Source organism: Oncorhynchus mykiss, chromosome 11 (genome assembly GCF_057628025.1).
Source record: "Oncorhynchus mykiss isolate SJ-2025 chromosome 11, ASM5762802v1, whole genome shotgun sequence".
Taxonomy (NCBI): domain Eukaryota; kingdom Metazoa; phylum Chordata; class Actinopteri; order Salmoniformes; family Salmonidae; genus Oncorhynchus; species Oncorhynchus mykiss.
Window position 1 is genome coordinate 49,195,942 of NC_143032.1, and position 21,445 is coordinate 49,217,386.

Consider the following 21,445-nt stretch of genomic DNA (forward strand, 5'->3'; position numbering starts at 1 on the left):
TAATGTGTTATAACAAGGCTTGTAATATGTGTATGTCTCAAACATAGGTCCCCAGAGAGACGCCCAGGCGGGCCGCGAGTTCATCCTGAAGATGTTTGTGGACCTGAACCCGGACAGCGACAAGATCATCTACTCCCACTTCACCTGCGCCACGGACACCGAGAACATCCGCTTTGTGTTCGCCGCCGTCAAAGACACCATCCTGCAGCTCAACCTGAAGGAGTATAACCTGGTGTGAAAGCCATAGAGTTAGAATCCTAGTAGGGACTTCTTCGGCATGAGCGGAGCATGACTGGGGCCGAGGCCCTTCTCCAACATTGACTGACTGAATGTCAAACTGACTGCCAAAACAAACATCTAATGGTTGCGTAAATGCTAATTTATTGCCATTGTTGACCCTTCCTTTCTTTTGTCTATTTAAAAGAAAAACATTATTGAGGGGGTTTTGGGGGGTTTAAATGTCGTTGTTGGATATGTACAGCACCGTTCCTCCAATTGTTTTAGGCTAAGCGTTGTGACGTTTTATTTTTAAGACACTCAAAGTGACAGCTGGGTTTTGTCCGCCTCTGATCTTGATTCCAAGGTGCTCCTGCCTTCTGTGTTTCTGATTTGACCCAGTCGGTCCATTCCACCGCCGGTCTGTGGCGTCCATTCTTCTGCCTCACACTTATTTTCCTCAGAAAGGGTGAAAAGGGTTGATACTGTGATTTAAAAAAAAAAAATTGTAACGATTGTTTTTCGTTATTGCATCAAATGATTTGGTAGCGTTTGACGTGGGAGTCGTTTGAGCCACACAGCAGGGCAGGAGGTTATCCGTGTAACTAGGTTGTGGAGTGAGCACCATGATACTCATTGTCCATCACAGGCCCCGGGGTCAGGAAAAGGTTATTGATGAGACAGTGTTGATGTCGCGCTGTGCCACGCGGACTTTTTTAAGGTCCTGTTTATTTCCGATGCCAAAAGGACGTACAGTAAGGTTAACTCGACGCTCCCCTTTGCACAGTCAACTAGAAAGTGTATTGGAAGCAGGACGGGACACCAGCCTTTTGAAGGCACCAAGAGTTGCCAATGCACACGTGACCATTTTAAAGAGTTTCCCGTTTTTGGTTACGCACTCCTCCCCCATCTCGTATTCATCGTTGAATGCCAAAACCACTCGTTTGAGTCAGTATGCCAAGCCTGACAAAACACACATTCACTGGAGTTCATAGAGTTGTTGTGTGGTTAATGCCAAATTGAGTGGCCAATCGTTTTGTGGTCATTGTATGGAAATTATAATACTATTGGCAGTAGAAGCTGAAGTCCTCTGGTGACCAGTTGTGACCAGTTGTGATTATGTGGTCGGTTGTATTCCATAGGCCCTTTTATTCAAGTCTTTGGTTTGGTTCACCTTGCACAGTATGAAATTATTTTCTTTTGACCAGACGGAGGCGGGGACCAGGGGGATGGAGGACCTTGCTCTATTAGTGATGGGTAACACAGATTCAGTTGTGAGAATCTGCTTTTGTCAAGGGCTCTTCTTTCGTAGAGGGGCCGCTAGTCTTCTCTCACTGCCTGGACTGAGCTGGACCACCGCAAAGGCAGCTGTGGCAGCCAATCACAGTGCCAGTGTTTCACATAGACTGAAAAATCACAATGCAGCTCTGTCCTTTTGATTGTCCAATCACAGCCCAGCTGTCCGACTGTTTTAGTTTGTTAGCAGTGGAGATGATTAGCTGTTTCCCACGTTAAAAGGGGCAGTGGCTCTGACTCCCAGTTATTTCTCTGAGTATGTACATTTTTTGTAACAATTCCCTAAACATAACCCTGTAATTGACATTTTATTGAGGTATAGTGCAATTATGAATGCTATAATCATTTTACATACATCTCTCTCTCACATATATCTATGGCAGCATGCATGTTGTCTTTGTAATCATTATTTTTTGGCAGATTGAATGTGTGGTATTGAAAAAATGTATCTATGTAATTGTATTGTATGTCTAATGTATGGCTAATTCGTTTGGGGGAAAAAATATTTACGTTTGTTTGTTTTTAAAAGGAGAATGTATATGTTTTTGCCAGTTCATTTCTCAACAACAAACGAAGTGCAGTTTCAGAACTGCTTAAGTAGCAATCAATATGATCTAACGAAACGATATGCCACAAACTGCAATCGCTTTTGCTAATTGACTTTCGTGTAAAAAAAAATGCAGACTCAAATTACAGGGCTAATTCCATTGGTTTAAATCTAAATACTGGCTTCAGGAAAAGAGCACTTGTCATGTAGGAATGACCACACATCACGCATTATCCGACTCCTTTCTTTATTTGACTACATTTGTTAGCTATTTTATTTATTCAAACAGGGCCTTGGAGACAGCACTCTGCAGTTTCCCCATTTCCCCTTGTCATCCCCACACTGGGACTGCGCGTTCCGTTGGGGCTAATTGTTCACTGGCCATTTAACGTGATGCTGCAACCCCTGAGGTTTCTTATGTTAACATTTAAGACGGGGCTGTGACCAGGAGAACAATCCATACGCCTCTCAAAAACACCTTCCAGTGTCTTTTTGCTGTCGAGGGTCCACGAAAACCACCTCTACATTCGAAGCACCCCCTAGTCCCTACATGCTTGACTTGATTCTGGGTCGTGTTCATTATGCATGCAACAAAAACGTTTTTTTTTAACAACAGAACAAGAAAATTCTAGTTTTTCTTATTGGACAAAGCCAGGTTTCAGTTTGTGTTTTACGTTTGGTGCCTATTCAATGGAGTTAAGAACGTATTGTAAATTCATTCCTCGGCTAATGGAGCTAACCAACTGGTACCTTTTCGTATAGCTCAAATGGTTTGCGCGTTGTCAAGCGGGCGGTCACGTGTGTAGGCAAGGTAAAGGACCATGGTTCAAGAGCAGTCCGAGGCAAGTTCTGGGAGGCAGCGCTATATGCTAAGCTAGTACACTGAATCCGGTTACACATAATAAACACGACCTAGTGCGTTCAGATCTATAATACTGAAGGGGTAGGGGGCTATGGGATGGAACTTGTGGGCACTTGATTACCGGGGTGGGTGATGGGTTAGAATGCAGGTCGCGGACCAAATGTGGCACTTGCCAAAAAAAGAATGTGCACCACTATCACAATATGCTAGGAACCCAAATTTGTTTGAATGGATATATTAATGGATGGTACATTAATAAAAGCTATTCATGGCCAATCATCAGAATGTACAGATTTGTTTATGAACTACATACAAGTGATAGAAAAAGTTAACTTGTACATGTTGTCTTATTGTGGGAGCTGGGCCTCCTGCTCTCATTGAATTAAGGAACACTTCATCATATGTTACCTCTCTCTGAATGAGACTCCTCTGTGAACATGTTTCAGTATTCACACAGGCCAGAAGGATAGGAAGCCAGCTAGAAAGTTTCCCAGGGAAGACAAATAAAGTGAGTACAGCAAAGTATTTTCCTACAATAAATTTGCAACACACACACACACACACACACACACACACACACACACACACACACACACACACACACACACACACACACACACACACACACACACACACACACACACACAGAGATAAAGAGACCATAAAGAACTCCTATCCTGGAGTCACTTGCCGGATATTTATCTTGTGAGGTGACTGGCTTAGTGCGACAGACAGGTAAACCCTGCAGAGGAGTTCAAGAGGACTCATATTTATGTTACATTTGATTGAAATGTTAGACTTAACATAATTAGCCCAAACAAAGAATTCAACTAATCTTATTTCTAAAGCAGGAAGACTGTAAATTGGGAGTATTGATGTAGTGTTCCTGTTATCCTTTTGTCATGTGGTCCTAGATATCCAATTGGACAGGTCAAATATTGTTCCATTACAGTGCTTCCTGCCAGGGCTGGTTCCAGGCATAAGTGACCCCTGAGGGGCCCCTGGGGCCCCTGAACAATAAAAAAAGATATGCAGTACCAGTCAAAAGTTTAAACACACCTACTCATTCAAGCGTTTTTCATTATTTGTACTATTTTCTACATTGTAGAATAATAGTGAAGACATCAAAACTATGAAATAACACATGGAATCATGTAGTAACCAAAAAGTTATATTTGAGATTCAATCGGGAAAATATCAAGAACTTTGAAAGTTTCTTCAAGTGCAGTCGCAAAAAACATCAAGCGCTATGATGAAACTGGCTCTCATGAGGATCGCCACAGAAATGGAAGACCCAGAGTTACTTCTGTTGCGGAGGATAAGCTCATTGGAGTTACCAGCCTCCGAAATTGGCGATTAACTGTACCTCAAATTGCAGCCCAAATAAATGCTTCACAGAGTTCAAGTAACAGACACATCTCAACTGTTCAGAGGAGACTATGTGAATCAGGCCTTCATGGTCGAATTGCTGCAAATAAACCACTACTAAAGGACAAAAATAATAAGAAAAGACTTGCTTGGCCAAGAAACACGAGAAATGGATTTTAGACCGGTGGAAATCTGTCCTTTTGTCTGATGAGTCCAAATTTGCGATTTTTGGTTCCAACCGCCAGGTCTTTGTCAGACATAGAGTAAGTGAACGGATGATCTCCGCATGTGTGGTTCCCACTGTGAAGCATGTAGGAGGAGGTGTGATTGTGTGGGGTGCTTTGCTGGTGACACTGTCTGTGATTTATTTATAATTCAAGGCACACTTAACCAGCATGGCTACCACAGCATTCTGCAGCGATACGCCATCCCATCTGGTTTGCATCACATCTGGCTATCATTTATTTTTCAACAGGACAATGACCCGAAGCACACTTCCAGGCTGTGTAAGGGCAATTTGACCAAGAAGGAGAGTGATGGAGTGCTGCATCAGATGACCTGGCTTCCACAATCACCCGACCTCAACCCAATTGAGATGGTTTGAGATGAGTCGGACCACAGAGTGAAGGAAAAGCAGCCAACAAGTGCTCAGCATATGTGGGAACTCCTTCAAGACTGTTGGAAAAGCATTCCAGGTGAAGCTGGTTGAGAGAATGCCAAAAGTATGCAAAGTTGTCATCAAGGCAAAGGGTGGTTACTTTGAAGAATCTCAAATATAAAATATATTTTGATTTGCTTATCACTTTTTTGGTTACTACATTATTCCATATGTGTTATTTCATAGTTTTGATGTCTTCGCTGTTATTCTACAATGTAGAAAATAGTAAAAATAAAGGAAACTCTTGAATCGGTAGGTGTTCTAAAACTTTTGACCGGTAGTGTATATATTTTAGGAACTGGAGTCGGGGTCTCAACTTACTATTGAGTGATAGAATAGTAGAATACACCAGGTGTCATTTCATCAGCAGTTTTTATTTTGTTATGTCAGTCACTTAATTAGCCATGTCATCTACCAATTTTTACATTGTTAGTTAATCTAGCCAGCTATCTAAATTTATAGTAATCCTGGCCGAATACCTACCAGCTCACAGGGCCTGACCTCCAGGGAGCCCCATTGATTTTGTTAGTCATTCTAACTCAGATACAATATCGACAAGGCATAAGTAATTCCAAAATGGCTAGAATTGCAGGAAATTTGCTGTAAAACTGCTAAATGTTTCCCTCTGACTCATGGCAAATTTGGTAGAAATGCAGAAAATGTGCTTTAAAACTGCCCCATTTTCTCTACGCCCCATGGCAAAATGTGTAGAATTGCAGGAAATGAACTTTCCTCTCCACCATCAACAGGGGAGCTGCTAAAATATTTTGTGCAAGGTGGGGGGCCCCCAACCAAACTTTGCTTAGGGCCCTCAAAGGCTAGAACCGGCCCTGCTTCCTGCAGGCTCCTTGTAAGTAACTATATCATAGTCGGGCATCTACTGTAGGCGCGCCCGTCCCCGCCCCGGTGGAGATGTGTCCTTCTACTGCCTTGGATAAAGTTCAGGATGTGACCAAGCGCCAGGAAACATATGCGCACTGCCAGTCTAACGTTCACCCACAGCTTGTAGCTGTTACCTGTAGAGCAGGAGGTTAGTATTCCTATACCGACAACTGGGAAGGAGACGATTCCGGGAACTTCAGACAGGAAGATCAAACGGGAAAACGAAAATAACAATTTATTTGCTATGCGCATTCCGACCGGGAGGAACTAATTGGACAGACAGGTTGGCCTTTCATTGGGACTCCCGTGTCTACTGCTCCATCTTCTCCAGTGCTGTAAGTGCAAACAGAGGGGACATTGGACAGTGACTGCGTCAATGATGGCTGGATGTTGTATGTCGGCGGAAGAGAAGGAGAATCAGAGAATCAATCAGGAGATTGACAGGCAGCTGCGGCGGGACAAGAAAGACTCGCGCAGGGAACTCAAACTGCTGCTATTAGGTGAGAGCCATCACATCTGTTAATCACACTGCTTAGTGCATAGCCACGGCTGTAGCCAGGGTCCATTACATTTGAAGAAAGTTGAAGCTCATTTACTTAATTTCTATACAATTTAAAAACGTTAAAATGCTATTTGGAGAAGAGCAAAAATGACCCCAGCCATTATCAATCATATTGGTTGCTGCAGCTTCATTCACCTCAGTCGATCTACAAACACATAGCCTATTAGCTATAGCTGCTACACATTAACTCACACTAACTGAGTACCTGGATTAAAAACTATAATTGAATATGTACAGAGGAGAAGGTATTTTATTAGCAAATGGTAAACAAATAAGTTTGCTTGACATAATGTTTTTATAATAATAATTATAATTATAATAATTATAATGTAATTAAGTGACTGTCAGTGAAGGAGATATAACAAGAGGAAAACTGCTGATGTACAACCAAGTTTCGAAATTGGCTACTAGGCAAAACGTGGACCAAACCTGGCCATAGGTGTCAAGTCAGGTGAGGAAAGGATCAGTAGGCTAGGCTATCACAGTGATGTTAGACTATAACACATTTAATATATTAAGTAATAGGCCTATAATGTGTCCATGCTGTGCAGACATGGGAGCACATTCCTTTTTTTTTATCTCCTTTTAATTTCATTTCCTTCACCCAGACTTCACCCTCCCTCACCGGATGTGGTTGTGGTGCGCTCTGGCACTGTTCACTGAGCTTGGCACAGTTGTTCCACATTGTTTTATAATGTCAGCACTGCACAACTTCTCAACATAGCCTAGGCACTCACACTTTTTTTCTAGGCTATTAAGCATAACTTTAAAAAAAAAATATTGCCAAGGCTTACTAAACAGTTGTGCTGCTCAGATAGAAGGCGCCTTTGCAACTAGCCCATTCATAGACAGCAATGTTAAACATATACGGTTGTATTTACGAACCTGTCTGCCATCCGGGGCAAATGCACCGACGCTGCCCAGAAGCTCTGTCTCAATGTCAATACGCCTCACTTGCAATACGGTTTTGGAGACATTTGGTACTGAACTTTCATATCATCGAGAAATCATTTTCAAAAAACAAAAGGTTAAATTACTACACACCTTTATAGAGTTAGAGTTAGGGTTCCTGCTCCTTAACCGTACATTATTGGGCTACTTTGCACCCAGTCGAGGTGAATGAAATTGTATTGGTGAAAAAAATGTGATGGTTTCACTTTCATTGTCAACAAATAGAATAGCTTACTTTGCTAACAACTAATAATAATTAACTGCAAAGCTTTCAATTACGAAATGTTGGTGCCTTGCCTTGGGGCGTTGGCCCACCGATGTGTTTGTAGTCGCAGGTAGCTGGTGTACCACGGTTATTTTCTCATGCAAAGTCATGCAAATACAGCTGAGAGTATCATTTCAGTTTTGCCTGATCAACGCTCCTGGAAAGTGTGCTCTAATCACACACCCGCAAGTCTAGAGTGAAAAAAAGAAGGGCTTGTAAACGCACATTGTCATATAAACAACTTTTATTTAAATGTCATAAACACTGGATATCTTGTGTTTCCGATAGATATTCACCTGTTAAACACCACCAAACCTTTATAAAAGCCATATCTTATGTTAAGAATTACATCAGAATGTATCACAGACATGTCTACAACTTGAATATCTTTGTTTGCCATAAAGCAGACCAACATAGGCCTAGTTGTGTTATAAGGAAACACCTTAGATGGTGCTCTTCTGTCCAGTGTGTGTTTGAGAAGCAGTGAAGTGTGTGAGCCACTACATGTCCCTGAAGGTGTCATTAGACCAGTGACTGCCCACAGTAAAACTCATGGGAGACATTCAGCGCATGATGAAAAGGTTGACACTGCAGGGTGTCTGGGCCAGACCTACATATGATCACCATGTGTATTGTGTAACACTTTGAACTATTGCTTGTTAGCATTGGTGAACAGAGGGCATCAGTCATCACCGCAGGCAAGGGAACTTACTTTTCACGTGAGTGTGGTTCAATGGATCCACCTCTGTTTTTACACCAGAATCTGCCTCCTCACACTTCAGTAAGAGACTATACAGATTCTGCAGCAGGGTTTTGTGTAGGCTACTGTCCTCACACCTTAGCTCCCACAAATGAGGAAGTGGAGGTTTGTGTGTCTGTTTCTGTGGTCAGGGGGGCAAGCTGGGTGGTTATGGTTATAGCTAATGCCAGTAATGCCCACAGCTGAATGCTCCTCTGAGCGGGGGAGGGGCCAGCTGGGCAGACAGATACACAGGGAAGCGGACTGACTGGTGGTGGTAACCACAGTGGTACTACTGGTATGGTAATAACCCTATTTCACTATTACATCACCGTGTAAACCAATGGTGCATAACATATGACCGTGCGCTCCAGATGAGGGCTGAAATCCAATTCAATCCGTCATGGTCGCCGTAGTAAGAAAATAATAAGCTGAATCTCTTTTAGAATGGTTTTGGTTTTGGTTCAAACAAACTACTAAAAGTTTAACTTAAACCAGATAGAAACTGTAGAAATGATCATTTACCTTTGTATATATTTTCAAAAGAATTCATAATTCTTTGAACTATAACCTGACATGTCAACTTCTAAACACGGGATGCTAAAGGGATAGTTAAAATGACATATTTGTTTCCTTACCCTATAAGCAGCCTATGGACAAGGTAGGCCAGAAATCCATGCTTTGGTTTAGTTTCCCTGGTGCGGGTTCCAAATGCTAATGTTTTAGCATTTGTGGCACAAATCCCATTCAAGTCATGGAACCGATATTAGCATGTTCAAATCATCTATAAGTGACTTTGTTGAGCTTCACAATCAAATGTAGATACTTTCGGATGATTTGAACTATCAGGCAAACACACAGGCAACTTTTAAAATTGCACTGTAAAGTTACAGAATAGATGTCCCAAATTCTATACATATCTGAGAGGATTGGACAGGTGTAAGCAATACAACATCATTTCTAGTAACCTATTAGAGGGCAAGTTGGAGCTACTGTCATATCGCTTAAACCTGTCACATCCTCTCAGATCGCGACAATTGTCTAGGGGGTAGGGACTAGGGGTTGTTTCTGGACAGGTACCCTTAAATCTCCTGCCTGCTTCTCCAAACATTGCTATGAAATCTTAACCTTTGACCCTTGTCTCTCTGTTGAGACTGCCTGGCCGACTGAATCAAATTCAGCACCATGCCTTCACATCCTATATTAGAGATTCAGTCAGAGAAAATGTTACAGTGATGTGCTCAAACATACAGTGCATTCGGAAAGTATTCAGACCCCTTGAATTTTTCAACATTTTGTTACGTTACAGCCTTATTCTAAAATGTATTAAATAGTTTGTTTTTCCCATCATAAATCTACACACAATAGCCCAAAATGACAAAGCAAAATCAGGTTTTCCGAAATGTTTGCGGAAAAAACAGAATTATCACGTTTACATAGGTATTCTGACCATTTACTCAGTACTTTGTTGAAGCACCTTTGGCAGCGATTACAGCCTCGAGTCTTCTTGGGTATGACGCTACAAGCTTGGCACACCTGAATTTGGGAAGTTTCTCCCATTCTTCTCTGCAGATCCTCTCAAGCTCTGTCAGGTTGGAAGGGGAATGTCGCTGCACAGCTATTTTCAGGCCTCTCCAGAGATGTTCGATCGGGTTCAAGTCCGGGCTCTGGCTGGGCCACTCAAGGACATTCAGAGACTTGTCCCCAAGCCACTCCTGCATTGTCTTGGCTGTGTGCTTAGGGTCGTTGTCCTGTTGGAAGGTGAACCTTCACCCCAGTCTGAGGTCCTGAGCACTCTGGAGCAGTTTTCATCAAAGATCTCTCTGTACTTTTCTTTCGTACCCTCAATCTCCCAGTCCCTGCCGTTGAAAAACATTCCCACAGCATGATGCTTCCACCTTTATTTAACCAGGTAGGCCAGTTGATAACAAGTTCTCATTTACAACTGTGACCTGGCCATGATAAAGCAAAGCAGTGCGACAAAAACAACAACACAGAGTTACACATAAACAAGCGTACAGTCAATAACACAATAGAAAAATCTATGTACAGTGTGTGCAAATGTAGACGAGTAGGGAGGTAAGGCAATAAATACAATGGGGCAAAAAAGTATTTAGTCAGCCACCAATTGTGCAAGTTCTCCCACTTGAAAAGATGAGAGAGGCCTGTAATTTTCATCATAGGTACACTTCAACTATGACAGACAAAATGAGAAAAAAAATCCAGAGAATCACATTGTAGGATTTTTAATGAATTTATTTGCAAATTATGGTGGAAAAAAGTATTTGATCAATAACAAAAGTTTATTTCAATACTTTGTTATATACCCTTTGTTGGCAATGACAGAGGTCAAACGTTTTCTGTAAGTCTTCACAAGGTTTTCACACACTGTTGCTGGTATTTTGGCCCATTCCTCCATGCAGATCTCCTCTAGAGCAGTGATGTTTTGGGGCAGTTGTTGGGCAACACGGACTTTCAACTCCCTCCAAAGATTTTCTATGGGGTTGAGATCTGGAGACTGGCTAGGCCACTCCAGGACCTTGAAATGCTTCTTACGAAGCCACTCCTTCGTTGCCCGGGCGGTGTGTTTGGGGTCATTGTCATGCTGAAAGACCCAGCCACGTTTCATCTTCAATGCACTTGCTGATGGAAGAAGGTTTTCACTCAAAATCTCACGATACATGGCCCCATTCATTCTTTCCTTTACACGGATCAGTCGTTCTGGTCCCTTTGCAGAAAAACAGCCCCAAAGCAGGATGTTTCCACCCCCATGCTTCACAGTAGGTATGGTGTTCTTTGGATGCAACTCAGCATTCTTTGTCCTCCAAACACGACGAGTTGAGTTTTTACCAAAAAGTTATATTTTGGTTTCATCTGACCATATGACATTCCCAATCCCAATCTTCTTCTGGATCATCCAAATGCTCTCTAGCAAACTTCAGACGGGCCTGGACATGTACTGGCGTAAGCAGGGGGACACGTCTGGCACTGCAGGATTTGAGTCCCTGGCGGCGTAGTGTGTTACTGATGGTAGGCTTTGTTACTTTGGTCCCAGCTCTCTGTAAGTCATTCACTAGGTTCCCCCGTGTGGTTCTGGGATTTTTGCTCACCGTTCTTGTGATCATTTTGACCCCACGGGGTGAGATCTTGCGTGGAGCCCCAGATCGAGGGAGATTATCAGTGGTCTTGTATGTCTTCCATTTCCTAATAATTGCTCCCACAGTTGATTTCTTCAAACCAAGCTGCTTACCTATTACAGATTCAGTCTTCCCAGCCTGGTGCAGGTCTACAATTTTGTTTCTGGTGTCCTTTGACAGCTCTTTGGTCTTGGCCATAGTGGAGTTTGGAGTGTGACTGTTTGAGGTTGTGGATAGGTGTCTTTTATACTGATAACAAGTTAAAACAGGTGCCATTAATACAGGTAATGAGTGGAGGACAGAGGAGCCTCTTAAAGAAGAAGTTACAGGTCTGTGAGAGCCAGAAATCTTGCTTGTTTGTAGGTGACCAAATACTTATTTTCCACGATAATTTGCAAATAAATTCATTAAAAGTCCTACAATGTGATTTTTCTGGACTTGTTTTTTCTCATTTTGTCTGTCATAGTTGAAGTGTACCTATGATCTCATCTTTTTAAGTGGGAGAACATGCACAATTGGTGGCTGACTAAATACTTTTTTGCCCCACTGTACGCCATAGAGGAAACATAATTACAATTTAGCATTAACACTCTATCTGAAAAGTAGTTGGTGAACCAGGCGAGGCAGTCATTTAAGAAGCCTTGGCCAGGTCGTTGTTAACTTGGCTTTCGAAGATTTTAGAAAGGCAGGGCAGGATGGATATAGGTATATAACAGTTTGTGATTTTGCAGCTCTTTCAGAACATAAGCTGTCTGGATTTTGGTGAAGGAGATGGTGCCAGGTTTGGACACTGCTAACAAACCTCCATTATTGACCATAGGGATTGTGCCAGGTTTCCTCCAGACGTGATGCTTGGCATTCAGGCTAATGAGTTCAATCTTGGATTCATCAGATCAGAGAATCTTGTTTCTTATGGTCAGAGTCCTTTAGGTGCCTTTTGGCAAACTTAAAGTGGGCTGTCATGTGCCTTTTACTGAGGAGTGGCTTCCGTCTGGCCACTCTACCATAAGTGCTGCAGGGAGGGTTGTCCTTCTGGAAGGTTCTGCCATCTCCACAGAGGAACTCTGGAGATGACCAAAGCCCTTCTCCCCCGATTGCTCAGTTTTGCCGGGTGGCCAGCTCTAGGAAGAGTCTTGGTGGTTCCAAATGTCTTTAATTTAAGAATGATGGAGGCCACTGTGTTCTTGGGGACCTTCAATACTGCAGAAATGTTTTGGTCCCCTTCCCCAGATCTGTGCCTCAACACACTCCTGTCTCTGAGCTTTACAGACAATTCCTTGGACCTCATGGCTTGCTTTTGCTCTGACATGCACTGTCAACTATGGGACCTTATACAGACAGGTGTCTACCTTTCCAATTCCTGTCCAATTAAATGAATTTACCACAGGTGGACTCCAATAAAGTTGTAAAAACATCTCAAGGATGATCAATGAAAACGAGATGCACCTGAGCTCAATTTCAAGTCTCATAGCAAAGTCTGTAAATAAGGTTTTTCTGATTTCTTTTAAACCTGTTTTCACTTTGTCATTATGGAGTATGGTGTGTAGATTGTTGAGGAAAACAATGAATTGAATCCATTTTAGAATGAAGCTGTGACGAAGCAAAATGTGGAAAAAGGGAAGGGGTCTGAATACTTTCTGAATGCACTGTACATTCATACAACATATTTGTTGAACCAGCTCAGGCTGGTAGTGTGTGAGGACGTGGTGTTCTTGCAGCAGGACTCGGAGAGGAATGCTAGCAGCGAGAGTGTGTGATGGGGTCTGCAGAGAGGAGCTGAGAGAGCCGATAAACATGTCCAAACAACCACAGACAGAACCTCTGACAGTCTACAGAGCATCACCCTCACACCACACACACACTTCTCTTTACCCAACAGATTGGCCATTACAGTAACACACATGCACGCAAGATTGTTCACACGCACAAATGTAGGTTCTTATGCAGCCCATTTTTTTGCCTGACGACTCATTCTGAATTTGATTCCTCTGCTCTAGCAATCACTCCATAAGAAAGGCTAGTGGGTGTGGCGTTTGTGGATGAGTAGTCAGGCTAGCCCTTTTTAACTGCAGGTCCAACATTGTTAGTTTACACACTTTGCCCTTTAGTGATGCTGGGTAGCCAAATAATTACCAACTTTATCTTCCTGGTGTTAATTTTTTTTGACTCAAGATCAGGAATCATTGAGAGTGAACAGTTAGTTACCAGTATAATTCATCATCAACAATCATCTACTATATATTTTTGAAGTCAATGGCCAATAGAAATGGTCAAATCAAGAGTTTTCTGCATGGATGGGATGCTGCATGTATACTGAACAAAAATATAAACGAAACATGCAACAATTTCTAAGATTTACAGTTCATATAAGGAAATCAGTCAATTTAAATAAATAAATTAGGCCCTAATCTAAGTATTTCACATGATTGGGAATACAACCATGCACCTGTTGGTCACAGATACCTTAAAAAAAAAAAAGTAGGTTGCGGATCAGAACACCAGTCAGTATCTGGTGTGACCACCATCTGCCTCATGCAGCTTGACACATCTCCTTTGCATAAAGGTAGATCAGGCTGTTGATTGTGGCCTGTGGAATGTTGTTGCTGGATATTGGCGGGAACTGGAACACACTGTCGTATACATCAATCCAGGGCATCCGAAACATGCTCATGTCTGGTGAGTATACAGGCCATGGAAGAACTGGGACATTTTTAAAACATGAGGTGATGGCGGCGGATGAATGGCACGACAATGGACCTCAGGATCTCTGTGTCACGGTATCGCTGTGCATTCAAATTGCCATCGCTAAAATGCAATTGTGTTCGTTGTCCGTAGCTTATGCCTGACCTTACCATAACCGCATCGCCACCTTGGGACAACCTGTTCACAACGTTGACATCAGCGAACCACTCGCCCACACGACACCATACACCCTGACTGCCATCTGTCTGGTACAGTTGAAATTCATGAAGAACACACTTCTCCAGTGTCCCAGTGGCCATTGAAGGTGAGCATTTGGCAAGTAAAGTCGGTTATGATGCCAAACTGCAGTCAGGTCAAGACCCTGGTGAGGACGACGAGCACGCAGATGAGCTTCCCTGAGATGGTTTTTGACTTATGGTAGAGAAATTAACATTGAATTGTCTGGCAACAGCTCTGGTGAACATTCCTGCAGCCAGCATGCCAATTGCACACTCCCTCAAGTTGAGACATCTGTGGAATTATGTTGTGAGACAAAAACTGTACATTTTTTGTGGTATTTTATTGTCCCCAGCACAAGGTGCACCTCTGTAATGATCCTGCTGTTTAATCAGCTTCTTGATATGCCACACCTGTCAGGTGGATGGATTGTCTTTACAAAGAATAAATGCTCACTAAAAGGGATGTAAACAAATTTCTGTACAACATTTGACAGAAATATGTTTTTTGTGCAAGTGGAACATTTCTGGGATCTGTTATCTCAGCTCATGAAACATGGGACCAAGACTTTACATGTTGCGTTTATATTTTGCTTGGTATAAGTGTAACTGTCATGAGGGGAACTAGGGGAGTTTTGTGGTAAGGACAGGGAGAGCAATGTACACTAGAATAAAAACGTATTCAACTGGAAATCATAAAGTTCTTCAATGATGGGTGGTGGACTTTGTGTTATATTATATTTTTTAAAGTAGGGGTCTGAAAGAATGCATAATTACTGTAAGCATAAAATAGGTGTATAGGCCTATAGCTAACTCATGTTCTGTTCTCTGTGTGAAGGTCCTAATGGATGGAATTAAGTTGGTATATTAATATCTCATTGTATTGATTTGGAAAACTGACTTTCTAATCTCAATGGCAAAAGGATGGATCAACCCTCTCCAGTACAGTGTTTAAAATATAATTCAATGGAACATTGATATTGTATCTCTATGGTTTAATAGATCATGAGGGTAAGTGCAAATACCAGCTCCCCCTCTGACTGCTTTGGACAGTTGTACATGCTAACTCTCCCTTTTGATTGGTCAACTTAATATTCACAAGTGCCTGTGACCTCTTTGATTGGTCATGGTCAGGCACAAGTCCCTGCCCATTATGTCTGATTGATGGATGGATGGATCTGGCGGCTTATTGAGGACATGTTTTCATGTTGTTCTCATTAGAATATTGACTGGCTAACTTTTGAAAGTCAAATTCATTCAAATTTGTCAAAGCGTATGTACAGATGTCTGCAAATACAGTTTCCTTAGCAACAACTTACTTATTTGTTTTTAGTCTCTTGGAAACCCTCCATCTCAACTCTCACATGTACAAACACTGCAAGAAGCATTTTTGAAGACCACTTCCATTGTCCTCCAAGAGTAGCTTAATGTTTGGCTGGAAGGTGGGTGTGTGTTTGAGTGAGGTGCGTTGGATTCACAAGCGGCTAGAGACAGAGGAGACCCAGCAACAGAGGAACGTTTGTTCTGAATATGTTGGTGTCTGGTGTGTTGTTGGCAGCATTTATTCCTATGCTGACATGTTTAAATCCTGAGGGGCTCCGGGAACTGTGACTAAATGGTGGTCAGGAATGAGCCCGTCTTTGACTTCCTCTCAGAAACGACGCAAAACAGTTTACAGAACGAGAGAAGACTGTTAACCAGCTGGCCCCCTCTTTAAACAGCCCACTTCTCAATAACAAGCTTCTCTCCTCTCCCCATCCCCTTTTCTCGCCTCTCTTTCCTTTTTTTCGTCTCTTTTTCACCTCTGCCTATCCAGGTCAATTCCTCTTCAAGAGAAGCTAACAATCTGTTGGCAACAAGAGTTTAATACATGCTCCGTTACAGCTCTTCAATGTAAGCTCTTCCCTGTTTTGGGTCTATGAGTGTCTTCACATAATATATTTTCGATCAAGGTCACTATTCTATTCATCAATGAATCTGTCAATCATTTATGGCCTCGGAGCAGTTCACTTAATATGTGTTGCTGTTGCCCGACTCATTAGATAATGTGTGTGTGTGTGTATCAGTGCTGTGATTGGGGGATGAGGCTCAACCTAATCCTGCCATAGTGCTGATATAATGTGTCCAGATTAATATTTTCAGAGGCACAGAAACAAAAACACAGCTGGGAGTGAAGGCTGCCGTGCTGCTAGAGCACTGCTGCTGGGATACATACAAAGGACAGAGGCCCTGGCTCTAAGGTCTCCTTGTCAACTAGACACACACACTGCTCATTGTTCTTACAGTAGCAGGGTGGATGGATGGTTTTTTCAGTGTGTGTTTACATCCTGGTGTGGTTGTTTGTGATAGAGTTAACCGCGGGTGATTCATAGAGCAGCAGAGGTGGGGTTACACAGTCACAGGCTCTGCTGCTCTATCTGCTGGACACGCATTGCTCTCCTGGCCCTCTCCTCTTCCCTGGGCCCTGCTCTCCTGGCCCTCTCCTCTTCCCTGGGCCCTACTCTCCTGGCCCTCTCCTCTTCCCTGGGCCCTACTCTCCTGGCCCTCTCCTCTTCCCTGGGCCCTACTCATTCCCTCTGCATCAGTAGTAGCATTTACTGGCATCTCATTGAAGACCACGTTGAGTTTTTACCTGTGACTTCAGTGGACCTGGAATTCTTATATGTTTTGTAGACTTTATTGAGACAGTTATGATGAATGAATGAGAAAGGGAAACAGGCCATTGGGAAGGGGGGACAGGGAGATCAAACCCCTGTCTCCGGTGGGGAGAGGTATACACTGTATCTAGAGCCAGGAGCTTTACCACTAGACCACATGCTCTGCACTGCTCTAGTGCAGGTCCTGTTGGATAATGAGATGGAGTACTTTGGCTTTTGATATGTCGCTGTTGATGGACCAGGTGCTGAGTGTATCTTTTTGCTTCTGCATTGTTGATTGTTGCTGTAGCTTGCTTGTTTCAAGTCTATTTATGTCACTGACATATTTACACACAGGGTCTGCAGCCTTTTATGCAGCATCATTGATGAGGGCAAGGAGTAAGACTGGGCCAAATAGAGTGCCTTGGGGAACACCACATGTAAGGGGCTGTATTGTGGTCAACCGTGTCTCTTTCCTCCCTCCTTTCTGTCAGGTACTGGAGAGAGTGGGAAGAGCACCTTCATTAAACAGATGAGAATCATCCATGGGGCGGGCTACTCTGAGGAGGACAAGCGCGGCTTCACCAAGCTGGTGTACCAGAACATCTTCACTGCCATGCAGTCCATGATCCGCGCCATGGAGACCCTCAACATCCCCTACTCTGAGGCACAGAATAAGGCAAGAATCCCAGCAACATTACACTTCAGCCCTACCTCAGTACTGCCTGATCACGGAGCCAAAGACTTTCGTTTTCCTTCGTGAAGTGTTTTAAAGCATTTTCCATTGCGTGCCCCAAGGAACACACCCCAACCATCTTGTTTGCTCCCTCCCTCCCTCCCAGGGCTATGCCAGCATGTTGAGTGAGGTGGAGGTGGACATGGTGAATGATCTGGAGAGAGGCCATGTGGACGCCATCAGGAGCCTGTGGATGGACAGTGGAGTGCAGGAGTGCTACGACCGTCGCAGGGAGTACCAGCTTTCTGACTCCGCCAAATAGTGAGTAGACTTAGGTCATAGGGCCAGGAGTTTTTCTTGAACTGGTCATGATCAGGAAAACCACAGGTCAGGTAACTTGGCCTTAGCCAAAGACAACATAACGTAAGACTGCGAAGCCGTAAAAAATGTTAAGCGGTTGCTTCCAGTCCTGTTGTGTTGAGGGATAATAGGCCTCCACTGAGTTTGTGGATTGGACAGGCTTCAAGGATGTAGTGCATGGTTTACTCCACCCCACAGGCACATAAGGGAGCTTTTATTCCTTATCGGTGGAGGTTTGGCGAGGCATGGGCCGTGGCCAGTCTTTAACCTATTGAGGGTGGACGACTCCTTCCTGGGGAGGTTGAGACCAGGGGGCTGTTGTGTGTGGGTCGTGTTGCAGTGCTTATTTGTCAGGTCCAGTGACTCCCACTCTTGTGTCCAGGTGAAATTTGTGTTGAAGTCATCAGTGGGTGCGTCTTTACAAATTGGAGCGTCAGGTGTGGGTCATTGAAGACTATTTCAATCATTTTGTTGGTAGTTTCGAGTCTTGGATGTATGGGGGGTGACGTTTGTCAGGACAGGGAGTCAGGAAAGCGAGTAGATCGTAGTGTGTCAGTGATGATGCGCGTGGCGGCGTTTAGCTGGGTCAACTCTGTGTGCGTGTGACAACCTTGACCAGACAGGTGCACAGTACTCTGCCATTCAATGACCCTTAAAGATTAAATCTGTGCTGCTGCAATGTTTTCCCTGCATGCCCTAGAAGGAACTAAATCAATATTCATACTGGAATGTGAATATGCTGCCAACAAGCCCTGTTTAATTACATGAACAATATTTGGACTCTAGCTGGGTTTTCTTCAGCGTATACCAATGTAAATTGTGTGGATCATTGGTTGTGGCATCATTGTTCTTTTCTCTTGGCGAGCACACATCATTCCCTTAAACGTTTTCTTCGTGTGTTGTTCAGTTATCTGAGTGACATGGACAGGATCGCAGAGCCCTCCTACCTGCCCACCCAGCAGGACATCCTGAGGGTCCGAGTACCTACAACAGGCATCATCGAGTACCCCTTCGACATGGAAAACGTCATCTTCAGGTGAGGGACACTTTGGTTCTCCAATCGCCACTGAGTGTCCTACATACGAGAAACACTACAGACCCATTTCCTGTCTGTGTCATGAAAAGTTGCGCGGGCAGTTCCAAATCAGAAAGGGGTGTGTTTACATGGGAGTGGATAGAGAATGTTTTCATGGTCATCACTCCAAGTTTAGCAAGATCCCGACTTCAGCGTTAGCTATCCTCCTACAGAGCTTTTTTGTTGAGGATGCGCGCGCTTCACTCGAACGAGAAGTTTGCTTGTAAACAACAAATATGTCTGTCTATTGGTATACAATAAGCAGCACTCCAAACATTGGCTTGTTGTGACAGGATGGTGGACGTGGGGGGTCAGAGGTCAGAGAGGAGAAAGTGGATCCACTGCTTTGAGAACGTCACATCCATCATCTTCTTGGTGGCGCTTAGTGAGTACGACCAGGTGCTGGCTGAGTGTGACAATGAGGTGAGCTCCCGTCAGTCAGAGCACGGTCACCGGGCCTTTGCCTGATACACTTGCAGGCCGCATTCGTTGAGCTAACACGCTGTCGTGTAAAATTGATGTGTAAAATAAGCTATTAAGTCAAATGTACCTCACATTAAAATGCATAAGTTAAATGTATCTCACAAATTCGATGAGTATGGGCCATCATATCCACTTACTGTACGTGCATCAACTTCCCCTAGAACCGTATGGAAGAGAGCAAAGCCCTCTTCAAGACCATCATCACATACCCCTGGTTCCAGCGCTCTTCTGTAATCCTTTTCCTCAACAAAACTGACATCCTAGAGGAGAAGATCACACACTCCCACCTTGTCAACTACTTCCCAGAATACACCGGTAAGCTCTAGTAGTGTTTGTGTTGTGTGTGACCACTATTCTTATGTGTATAGTAAGTAAACACATTACTTAACACACACTTGACCCACCTGGTATCAAACCCAGGCTGCCACATGACTCAAAAACACATTTTCAAGTCTCAGGCAAGGTTACGCATCACAAGTGTAGTTCATCTAACAACCTCCTCTAGGTACACACGACATAACTAAAGCTCTTGTTTCCAGGGCCACAGAATGACCCTAAAGCAGCCAGGGAGTTCATCCTGAAGATGTACCAGGAGCAGAACCCAGACCGAGAAAAGACTGTCTACTCTCACTTCACCTGTGCCACCGACACAGAGAACATCCGCTTTGTCTTTGTTGCTGTCAAAGACACCATCCTCAGACACAACCTCAAGGAGTTCAACCTGGTTTAGAGGAGAGCTAGGGATCCTGCAAGGTTAGGAGACATCTAGACTGGTCCGAGATGATGTGCTTCAGCCAACTTCTCTATCGTTGACATGAGTTGGTTAAAGCACATACAGATCTGGGATCTGGCTAGGAGACCTGAGAGTAGATGTATATGGTTAGGTTGGAAGGTCAGATTGATGTGCTAGAAGAATATGCTCAGACTGCCAGATTTGTAGTGCTGTTTTTCTGTCCAGGGTGCCTTTTAGGTTGAGCATCTATACCAAGAGAAAAGCTCCTGTAGATAACTTTTCAAAAGGATGAAAATTCTACTCATATGTATAGTGACAGGGATGCCAACGTTACGTTTTAAGTAAAATAGATTTTTATTGTATGGTCGTTGTACCAAATGTTTTTTTTTCCTTGAAATGGACGACTTTAATTTATTTGTTGTGGAGTTAGCACAGAGGAAGGAGTTAAAGTATAGCACATTTTGATTGATATAAAAATGAACTGTGTTAAGCTGATGTATCTAGCAATTACGTACAACACTCTTCAGGATGTCTTTCCTTGAGCAGTAGTGTGATAGTGACGACAGTGAGAGTGCAAGTGAAATTGTGGATTCAGTCCTTGTCCAAGTCTTTTACTTGCTTAAATGTGAGCAACACTTGGCCGTAAAAATGCGATGTTTTCATACAGATACTGTATTTATGTATTCCGCCATATATCTAAACAGTGAAGACGTGCATATTTTAGCCAAGTAATCAGTCTAAAGTGCCTTGTTTGTGAGAGGAATAACAGAATAATTCCAGTGAAGTATAGAGACATTTACCAGAGACCTTAATTTAGGCGCAAATCCTTACTTCCACTTGATTCAAATTTTCAGTTGTGTAAAGATGAATAGGTATTCCTAACAACCGATTTTTGGTCATGAAAGAATTCTCCATTCATAGATTATGACCATTTACTTACTTTAATATGTGCATTAAGTCATTTCTACATTGTTACATTTCAATAAATTGTTAGTCAAATTTACAATTTTTATTGGTGCGTCTCAGATTAAAAAGTGTCAAGCAGAACTTGGAGAGAGAAATATGTGCTGATTGTATGTCT

General features: G+C 43.1%; 2 protein-coding genes across 2 annotated transcripts in view; both read left to right on the forward strand.

The window, feature by feature from the left end:
* The window catches only part of LOC110535781 (guanine nucleotide-binding protein G(q) subunit alpha), a 41,324-nt gene extending 38,124 nt beyond the window's left edge, over nt 1-3,200 (forward strand). The window contains exon 7 of the mRNA XM_021621034.3: nt 48-3,200. Coding sequence (XP_021476709.1) covers nt 48-238 — 191 coding nt within the window. The 3' untranslated portion in view covers nt 239-3,200. The remainder of the gene's footprint in view (nt 1-47) is intronic.
* A 2,573-nt stretch (nt 3,201-5,773) lies between these two features.
* LOC110535784 (guanine nucleotide-binding protein subunit alpha-14) lies at nt 5,774-21,367 on the forward strand. Its single transcript, XM_021621042.3, has 7 exons — nt 5,774-6,329; nt 17,532-17,716; nt 17,880-18,034; nt 18,981-19,109; nt 19,442-19,571; nt 19,793-19,946; nt 20,171-21,367. Exons 1-7 carry the CDS (start codon nt 6,206-6,208, stop codon nt 20,359-20,361), a joined length of 1,068 nt encoding a protein of 355 aa, XP_021476717.1. The 5' UTR covers nt 5,774-6,205; the 3' UTR covers nt 20,362-21,367.
* The last annotated feature ends 78 nt before the right edge of the window (nt 21,368-21,445 follow it).

Excerpts from the sequence above, each read along its gene's own strand:
- LOC110535784 (XM_021621042.3), top strand. The coding sequence starts at position 6,206 with ATGATGGCTGGATGTTGTATGTCGGCGGAAGAGAAGGAGAATCAGAGA. Across the intron at positions 18,035-18,980 it reads CTTTCTGACTCCGCCAAATA|TTATCTGAGTGACATGGACA; the intron begins GTGAGTAGACTT and ends TGTGTTGTTCAG. Across the intron at positions 19,572-19,792 it reads TGGCTGAGTGTGACAATGAG|AACCGTATGGAAGAGAGCAA; the intron begins GTGAGCTCCCGT and ends AACTTCCCCTAG.